We start from the raw sequence: 9,755 nt of genomic DNA on the forward strand, positions 1-9,755 counted from the left end.
TTTATTAACCGTTAACTTTAGACTAAACTTGAATCTTTGTATTTTACTGTTAAAAAAAAAAAAATTTCGGCACTGATGTATGCTTAAGTACTTTTACACACCTGACAATCTCGATTATTGTGCAATCCATGTCCATTAAGCATTTAATTCAAGAGGTTTGAGTGGACAGATTAAGAACACATGAAATAAAATCTAATGGATTATTTAAAATGATGGGTTGATATAAGCTGGGTGAAGCCCACCGCCCAGTTTGCCTCATCGAATATCTTGATGCTCCATTTTATTGTGATATCCGATTAAACAAAATTGTGACACAAAGTTATGGATATCGTCCGTTTATTTTACTGTATGCAAACATATGTTGAATTAAATCATTTAGACCAAAGTGAATGGGAATGATGATGATGATGATGGAGCTTTTTTACAGTCACTCTCTTCCCATGTAAATCCAAAATGTGTTTTTTATCCCACTCTACATTCATACTTGTATAATGTGTAAGTGCATTCATTACAGCAAAGTAATGGCAGGGCTGATGACTTCAGTATTTTACCTTTTCAGACTGCAGAAGCTACTACAGGCAGCTCTTTCATGTGCAAGACCTCACTTTTGTGCATTTATCACACCAAAGTGATGACAGGGAGGGTAAACGGCACGACTTTACCTTTTCAAACTGCAGGAAGTAGTACGGGTCGTCCTCGATGATGAGCATGTCGTACTGCCGGGCCAGCTGTTACAAAACACAGGGAGCTTAACAGAGCCTGACAGAGACGGCAACAAAATTCCAAGAGCTGAAGAAAGCAGCCACAACACTTCACTGACCAAAGAGAGGCACACGAGAGCAGATCACTGAGATCAAAGCATGAGTGTGTGTGTATGTCTGTGTGTGTGTGTGTGTGTGAGAGAGAGCTGAGATTGCAAGCACATCTTCATGGTGCAATAAATGAGTGTAAGTGTGTGCTTATCTGTAACCAGTGTTCTCTGGATCTTCGTTTTAAAACTAAGAGCATTTTCATATTCAAAGTGAAAAGTGTGTTGAATCGTGTGTGTGTGTGTGTGTGTGTGTGTGTGTGTGTGTGTGTTTCTTCAGTTTTACAGTCAAGTTTAGGTTTGTGATCAGCTTTGTAGATGAAACCTCAGCTGATTCCCTGATTTGTGCTTTGGCCACAAAATATGACAAGTGTGATTCATCTCACACCTCATAGACTGCCTTCTTCCTCTCGGTTGTCATGGAGGCGCCGGTGGGGTTTCCTCCGTTGGGGATGGTGTAGAGGATCTTGGGGGCGGTGCTGCCGGGCTTGAGGACTTCAGACGGGTCCCACCGAGACAAAACCTCCTTCAGGGCGGCAGGGATCATGCCGTGCTGATCACTCGGGACGTTGATTAAGTTACAGCCAAGAGGCTGGAGCTGCACACCAAGAGAGAGGACAGAAGTTCACCACAGAGGCATGACTAGTTGTGTATGTGTGTGTGTGTGTGTGTGTGTGTGTGTGTGTGTTTGTGGTGTGTGTATGTGTGTTATTTTGTGTGTTTGTCTTGAAAATGGAAAGCGCATCTCACCGCTGCAAGTGTTCCTGAATATGTGGGTGCGTCCAGCAGAACGTTGTCTCCAGGGTTGACCAGCATCTCAAACACCTGAAACACCCCAAAACATTCACACACACACACACACACACATCGTAACACACACTGACATCAAACTGCCACTCTTAAAACTAAACCATTACTACATATACAGCCGAAATCAATCACTGGCTTTTGATCTGAATGCAATAATGTGCTCAAAATGAGTGAGAGTTAAAGGAACAGTTCACCCAAAACACAAATAAATACATGATATTTCCCTGCTGAGCCCAACTGCAATGTGCAAAGTTTTGCTGGGCTAATGACTCCCATAGACTTCAGGTCTTTATGCTAAGCTAACACGAAATGCTACCTGTGGGAGCCAAACCACTGGATATACAAAGGTGAAAATGGTATTAAACATCTTGTCTGAGTCTGGGTTAGTCAGAAAAGGGTATTTCGCCCAAAATATTGGAATATTCCTTTATGTTTTATTTTGGGTACAAAGTGAGTGCTGGTGGCTGATGAACCTTGCAGAGCGCCTCCTGGCTGCCGGTGGTCACACACATGTCCATCTGGCCCTTCTCGGGGCTGTAGCTGGCAGTGGGAGGGTTGTGGAGATTCTTCTGCAGGTTCTTCATCCACGTCAGCAGCTCGGGGATTCTAACACAGAGACGAAAATTAGACTCTAGTGCACAAGGGAACTCACAAGTGTGCACCCTTTTGACTGCAATAATGTAAATAACCTCGCATTTCCCTACTCACAACACAACAGTGCAGTCCAGAGACACCACAGCAATGAGCGCTTATCACCAGAGATATTACCACCTAGTGCCACTAGTGGTTCAAATCTCCTTTAGTGTAATCAAAACAAATAAAGCAATAAATCTCAATTCACAGAAGAGAGATACAGTTTAGATCTCGGATAGTCTGCATCGATTTGATTCACCTCTTTATCTTTTATTACTGGTGAGTCAAACAATACAAAGAGAGTCAATGGGTGACAGATAAGGGACCTCTGACTTCAAGGTTTACAGTGACGGCCATAAAAACAGATACGCAGACACAGAGTGATAACCTCTGCACTCCCAGTGAGGCCGCGACAAAGTTAGGCTGTTAGAGCTCATAGCAAAGTCAAAATATGACTTTATCAAACTATTTTACTGCAAATAACTTGGAAATTGCCCAGCTGCATAAGGCATTTACATTTTATTAACTTTCTGTAAAATGTAAAGCATCCAAACGTCACCCCTGACTCTTGTACAAGCTCCAGGGTGCATGGTTCAAAATCCTCTCATATTTTTCCTCTGGGTTCAACAACAAGACACTTCGATTTTACTATGATTTATTTATCTATCAAGCTTCAGCTTGTAGGAGTGGAGTCACCAGAGGCCCCATGATACAATATTATCGCAATAGTTAAGTCACAATATGATAATATTGATATTTTAACCATTTGGCAATATGATGAGTATTGCGATAACATGTATTGCGATATATTGCGATTTATTACTTTTCCACTGCAAATTATGTCCCCGAGGGGAAAACTTTGTCATCATCTGTTTTATCTAAAAAGGTTAATTTTTCATTCTGTTCATCTCCCTTCAGTCATTTTTATTGCAGCAAAATGAGACTGTCAAGAGGACAGACTGACCAACTCTGTCATAAAAACCTCTATTCTTGACGATACAATATCAATACTTGGTGTCGATATAATATTGCCACACAATATTCTCTCGCTCTTTGATGCTTTACACAAAGGGAAACCAAAGGTATGAAAGCGGAAAAAAATAATGTTTGCAAGTCCAGCTTTCTCTGTAGTGAGTGCTCACTCAGCACTGTTGTATTTTGCTCTAGAGTTGTGTTTCATCACTTCCTGCTGTCAGAGCAGCGCACACACAGGACCTGACACCAGAGTGACATCTGTGCAAACAGAGCAAAACTATAGAATTAGTAGGGATGACACGCTCCTCCTTATTGGCTGTTAAAACAAATATCTGAGAGCCTCCACCCATGTTGGGGCTTGACAGAGAGAAGCCTGTATCTTAAAAGACACATCAGATTTCCTCTCTGTCTTTCCCTCTCACCCGTTGGAGGAAGAGTACTGCAGGGCCCTCTTCATCACGGTTTCATCGAAGGTGATCGTCTCCCCGTTCTTCACCTTGATGGAGGCCGACTGGAAGGGGAAGGTGTTGGGGTTGGGGGCTCCTCCGGCCAGGGAGATGAGGGACGGAGGCGAGCGCTGCTGCAGCTCAGCTTCACACAGGAGGAGACACCGAGACAGAGAGAGGAAGGGTGAAATCTGACTTCTGAGATCGATGACACAGACAGGTTTTGTATTCAAATGATAAAATCCAAATGAAGTGCTCATGTCCAAAAGATTTTATCCATTTAGGCGCAAAAGACATCACTTGAATATCACTCTTTTCATTTTGTGACTCAAAATGTAAGTTATATTGCACAATTTGAATTAATTTCTACAACCAATCTTTTAGTTTTCAAATGACACCTTCTAAACTTTTTAACTCTTTAATCAGTTTGTTATATTAATGCTAAACAGCGTGAAGGTATGACTTACTTAGTAGCCTGATGGGGGAGGGCTTTCTAGCTGCGCTGACAGCTGTCAAAAACCGAGAGTAATTCATGGCTCCTGCAAAATAATAATCCCGTGAATTAATAATCTCTAACAGGCAGCACAGTAGAAACACACACACACACACACACACACGGATTCCACCTGTTGCTGAGCTTCATCATGTCTGGTTTCAAGGTGTTAACTGCACTTTTTTGTTTTTGTATGCTTTGTTTTCTAACCGTAAACAGGTTGGATTGACATTATGAACAGTAAAGTCAAGCTGGTTAACGATGGGGGGCAGCTAATTTAGCATTTTTGTCGCTACCGGTGACAACACTCTGATGCAAATCCACAATTAAACTGCTAAAAGGAGCTAAAAGCTAAAAGACAGAGCGAGCGGGGACACACAGCTATCAGGACCTGAGTGAATAAGTCAGCGTCAACTGAACTAAAGTCATTCTCAATAGGATTCATAAATCAAACTGCGGTTTCTGAATCGGCCACCTTCGCTTGCAGGACTGACCTTGTGCAACGTGAACGCCAGCACGCAGTGGCTGCTGGGAAATGTAGTTCTTGAGGTAACAGCCTTCAACGCCGGTAGTGTTTTTTTTTTTTTTTTTTTTTTTTTTTTCCCCAGGATCGCGAAGGAGTATGCGTATGAGAATGAGCACTAGCCAATCGATTGTGATTTGCTTTTATATTACAGTGGTCCCTCGTTAATCGCGGGAGTTACATTCTAAAAATAACCCGCAATAGGCGAAATCCGCGAAGTAGTCAGCTTCATTATTTTATTTATTTATTTATTTTTGCAATTATTGTAGATGTTTTAAGGCTGTAAAACCCCTCACTACACACTTCATACACTTTTCTCAGACAGGCATTAACGTTTTCTCACTTTTCTCTCTTGTTTAAACACTCTCAAAGTTCAAACCTTCGTAGAAAAATAAGGACGCAGAACACAATGCGCTGTAAAAAAAAAAAAATAAATAAATAAATAAAAAAAAAATAATGTAAAAATGTAATGAGCTTGTTGTTAGGGCGGATTGTCACTTCGCCCTCCTAGGAAAAAAAAAAAGTTGTTTTACCGGTATGGCCAGAAGCACTACATTTCCCAGCCAAAAGTGTGAATACAAGTGTTGTATTTACAAACAAATATGATACAGACATGTGTGTCTCTGCATTTGAAAGATAATGTGAATAACCTCGCTTTCAAATAATAATAATAATGAATAAAAACGTCGGTTTATTTTAACCGTATGATCCACCGGCCGGTACTGACGTCAGCGGAAGTAGATGAGAGAGCTTCCGTGTTTTGGTGTTAGCTTTAGCATAAGCTGCTCGACTCGATAGTAGAACAATTCCATTGGTTAAACCACCAGCAGGATATGAATGACAAGCGAAGTTTTATTTTTCAAATTTTGTCGTAAAGTTAGCGGTTATGGACACGTCTTGGCTGTGAGTTTGTAACCGAGTTTTCAACGGAGTGATACAGAGAAACCCTAAGTAACGTGGGGCGGCCGTGTGTCAGCCCCGAGCCTCGTTAGCACCAACATTATCTGCTGTCTTCATTACACTAGCGTTTTTTAAAAGAAAGCAGGGATAAATAACCAAATCATGCGTTGTAAATGTAGTGTCTAACCCCGTCTCACCTTGTCGTGTAGTCGAGTCCCAAGCCATTGTATTGTATGTATTTCCTCGTCTGTGTTACAGTTTTTATAGTCTAACCTGTAATTCAGCGTCCGTCGGGTTTCCGCATAGAGAGCTGTAATTAGTGGTTTATTTTTTATGATAGTATGTAGAACCGAGGAGTGGCCGGCCTTGTTGTTGATATCTCATTCGTTTCGATGGGGAAAAGGAAGGACATGATTCACCCCAGGTTTCTCGGTGAGTGTGCAAGATGTCTGCCATGCACTGACTGACATAAAGATGCCCTGGCTGTTGAGACAGTAGTAATGGTTTCCAAAATTTACTTACCAACCACTTTTACTGTTATATAGATTTAGAATAGAGAAGGAGCTTCACGTTACACAGTCAAAGGTGTGTTTACGAAACTCCAACATCACAAGTTGCACACATTGTCTTAACTTCAGGGTTGCCAGGTCTGTGAGACAAAAGCAGCGAAACAGCAACTCAAAACCCGCCCAACCTGGTATAAAAAGGGCCCAAAAATCAGCCCAATACCAGAACTCAAAATATGCCCATAAAAATCCATATATGTTGTTTTTAAAGTCCAACAGCATTGCTATAATTGCAAAATGCACTATAATATCTATAAAATAACACCATAGACATTAAAGGCAATTTCCCGAAACAGTTCTTTCACCTATTTAATTTACAGTATACCAGAACTTAAAATATAATATGGGATACCGTACTTCAGCTGAGTGGTGCTGATGATGTGATTGGTCATGTGCTGAGTGGCCTTACACAGCATTGGCATATTATTTGTCTGTGGAGCAGGTGACATATGGGGATAGTTTATATGCTGATCTGGCCCGGAGTCAGTTTGACAGGATTTGGGTATAAACATTGGTCATTCAAAATATGAATCTTTATTCATGTCTGCCCAAGCCCAACCCGCGGACAAAATTTGTTACCCGCGGCAACACTTAAAAAGTAGCCCAATTTGGCGGAAATATCGCGGACTTGGCAACCCTGCTTAACTTGCACTGATGCATGACTTTGTGATGTTTCGGGTGTTAGACTTTTGTTGCCTGATGAAGATGGACACTGCTGGAGTCTGTTTGCAGTGTTAATTTCACACGTTTATGTGATATCTGTACTCGCTGTATGTTTTCTGCAGGCGACGGAGGCTCTGGGATGCATGGCGTTCACAAGAGGAAACACAAAAAGCACAAGAAGCACAAGAGGAAGCACCACCGGGACGAGGGCGGCCACAGCTTCCCCGAGGTGCCGGAGCCGGAGCCCGTCATGGTGGCCAGGCCTCCTCCGCAGCTCAGACTCAAGATCAAACTGGGAGGACAGACACTAGGGACCAAGAGGTGAGACAGGATGGGGCTTGCAACACGACTCCCTCGATGATGACATCCACGCCGCCCCTCTGCGGTCAGACAAGTGATGTTTCCGTAATGTTGTCTGCTTCTTTCTCTCTGTCTTCAACAGTGTGCCCACCTTCACCGTGCATCCCGGTGTGGCCCGTCCTCCATCACCTTTGATGATCATCGATGATGACGATGACGACGAGGATGATGATGACGATGACGACGATGAGCCGTCTGTGCCTCTGGAACAGTACCGAGCCTGGCTGGGTGAGTTATGACGCATCCGTCTTTGATTCCTACGTGTCCTTACGGATGGTTGTGAGAACATGTCAAGATGAATAATTTACCACTTAGAAATGACACTCAATGTTTTTAATATTCAAACAGCCATTGAATTGAATTGAATTGAATTAATACTTAACTTGTTTGCAAAGCAACTATTTTTGTATAGTGTTTCTGGCACAGAGCACAAAAATTCTTAAGCATGATTTGTACTGGATGGTTGCACTTTATTATACAAAACAGTATGAGTTTATACAGCAAAGTGAACAATAATTAAGTTGAACCCACATAACAGTTTTCAGTTATTTAGAAAATTAATAGCATCCAGCACCAGTTTAATTGTTTTGCTTCTGTACCTTAGTTGAGAGTAGAGTCTCACAGTAAATCTGTTATGTTTCTGCCAGATGAAGACAGCAACTTGGCCACGTCCCCGCTGCCCGACATGGACTCAGACTCCATGTTGGGAGGGCCTGTGGACGAAGAGGAGAGGTGGCTGGACGCTCTGGAGAAAGGAGAGCTGGATGACAATGGAGAGCTGAAGAAGGAGATTGACGAGTCTCTGCTCACAGCCAGACAGGTGAGGAAGAGCACGAAGCAGAGCACATTGTCAATTTGACAATAAAACAAAAAATAGAAACAAATTTGTTTGTAAAGATGTTCTTAACAATCACTTTTGCCCCAGAATGCTTTACATACAGAGACAAAAACATTACGTTTGATGAGAGAAACAATTCGTATGGAAGATATGAAACTTCTGTGTATGTCTTCAGCCAAAAACAAATGCTTTTCTGCTTTTCCTTACAAGTTTTTAAGAATAAACGGGACACCTGTGTAGGCTTTAAATGTGTGCAATTTACGGTGTTTTGATTCGGCTGGTAGAGGCTGCATCAAAAACTTTCTAGTGTTACACAAAAAAAGTTTATACTGCATGTAGCTTTAATGTGGAAATTAAATCAGTATGTTATTGCAAATGTGTATCCAAATTTGAAAGTGTGGGTTTGCAGATGTGTACTGGGATCCAGTGCGTAGCATGAGATTTGCAAAAGTATTTTAGTAAAAATGATTCATAAAAAGCTACTTGGAAAAAAATACTTAGCTAAGACTGTGGAGGATCCGTGAAGAAGGTTCGCTTTGCTTCAACAAATTTGGGGAAAAATCACAACAGCTATCCAGGGCAAAGATCAAAATCAATTTGCACCCTCTCATGATAGAGTGTAGGCTGCACACCTCCACATACAAGTTTAGTGCAGATGTGGATGTGTTAAAGACTAAATTCAGCTTGATTTAAAATAGCATGGAGACTTGGAAACTGAATTAAATGAAAATGAACATATATGACCATATATTTACAGATCTAGACTCACATTTTAAAATCTCAGTACACATTTGGAGACAGTTTTGAAAGAATGAAAGCCTATTTTATTTCCATACTTTCACAAATATGATGTATAAATGTGATGCTGTGGCCTATCCAGAAAGCCCTCCTGCACAAGCAGCAGAGCCAGCCTCTCCTGGAGCTCCCCATGGGCTACAAGGAGAAGGAGATGACGGCCGAGATGATGCAGAAAAGGGAGGAGCGAGCCCGCAAGAGGCGCCTGCAGGCCGCCAAGAAGGCCGAGGAGAACAAGAACCAGACCATCGAGAGGCTGACCAAGACCAGCAAGGCCAAGATCAAAAGCATGAAGGAGAAGAAGTCCAAGCAGGCGCAGTGCCCCATGGTGCGATACAGCGACTCGGCCCAGGGCGTGGCCATCTCCTTCCCCACAGGGGTCTCCTCTCCGGCCCCGGCCCCTCCCCGTCCTCCACCTCCAGCCCCTGTGAGCTGTGGGGTGAGCGGGTGCACCAACCTGAAGAGGTACTCCTGCTCCAAGACCGGGGTTCCCCTCTGCAGCCTGGAATGCTACAAGAGGAATCTGCTGCTTGTTCAAACTAGTGCTTGAAGTTAACAAACACTTGAACCAACGTGACAGATCTGAACTCTCTGACTTTTCTTGCAACTCTTCCTGGACTCTGAATCCAAGTGCAATGTGGATGCTGTGTCTTGTTAGTGATGGTGTCTCCTGTACTGTTGCAAGCTGGACAACTGAATTATGTGTAACACAGAAAAAATGTCTCAAAATCAGTGCACAAGTATGTAAAACAAGGTATTTATAATTTCTTAAGTATCCGTTTGTTGAAGACCGCAGGAAATCCTTATTTTTGTACGTCTTTGGACAGATTAGTATTGCTTTCACTAGTTTGGACATGGCTTTTATTTTGGTAATAAAGTTAAAAGAGCTTAGAGACTGACATCAAGAAATGTGACTAAGAAATAATAAATAATGACAGAAACTGT

The 9,755-nt window shown here is 42.2% G+C and overlaps 3 protein-coding genes across 6 annotated transcripts in view; 1 reads left to right on the forward strand and 2 right to left on the reverse strand.

Annotated features, from left to right (window-relative positions):
* The window catches only part of mfap3l (microfibril associated protein 3 like), a 23,419-nt gene extending 20,122 nt beyond the window's left edge, over positions 1-3,297 (reverse strand). The window contains exon 1 of the mRNA XM_030076998.1: positions 3,287-3,297. The gene's annotated coding sequence lies outside the window, so the exon portion shown is untranslated. The remainder of the gene's footprint in view (positions 1-3,286) is intronic.
* Positions 1-6,197, reverse strand: part of aadat (aminoadipate aminotransferase) — a 15,505-nt gene extending 9,308 nt beyond the window's left edge. Inside the window, exons 1-7 of one of the 3 annotated variants that reach the window (XM_030076995.1) lie at positions 6,111-6,197; positions 4,140-4,211; positions 3,649-3,817; positions 2,092-2,224; positions 1,559-1,633; positions 1,197-1,406; positions 663-728 (exon numbers count right to left, since the gene is read on the reverse strand). In XM_030076995.1, the coding sequence (XP_029932855.1) occupies positions 663-728; positions 1,197-1,406; positions 1,559-1,633; positions 2,092-2,224; positions 3,649-3,817; positions 4,140-4,206 (720 nt within the window). In that variant the 5' untranslated portion in view covers positions 4,207-4,211; positions 6,111-6,197. The other 2 variants (XM_030076992.1, XM_030076993.1) reach the window with 2 other exon arrangements.
* Positions 5,426-9,754, forward strand: ino80b (INO80 complex subunit B). 2 transcript variants are annotated; one of them, XM_030077001.1, is made up of 6 exons: positions 5,426-5,819; positions 5,929-6,020; positions 6,940-7,138; positions 7,260-7,405; positions 7,825-7,997; positions 8,896-9,754. In XM_030077001.1, the coding sequence occupies exons 2-6, from the start codon at positions 5,981-5,983 to the stop codon at positions 9,358-9,360; spliced, it is 1,023 nt and encodes a 340-aa protein (XP_029932861.1). In that variant the 5' UTR covers positions 5,426-5,819; positions 5,929-5,980; the 3' UTR covers positions 9,361-9,754. The 2 variants fall into 2 exon arrangements, with proteins under 2 accessions (XP_029932861.1, XP_029932862.1); XM_030077002.1 differs by having other exon boundaries at positions 5,426-5,591.
* Position 9,755: the final 1 nt, after the last annotated feature.

This window comes from Myripristis murdjan, chromosome 18, assembly GCF_902150065.1.
Source record: "Myripristis murdjan chromosome 18, fMyrMur1.1, whole genome shotgun sequence".
NCBI classification, from domain to species: domain Eukaryota; kingdom Metazoa; phylum Chordata; class Actinopteri; order Holocentriformes; family Holocentridae; genus Myripristis; species Myripristis murdjan.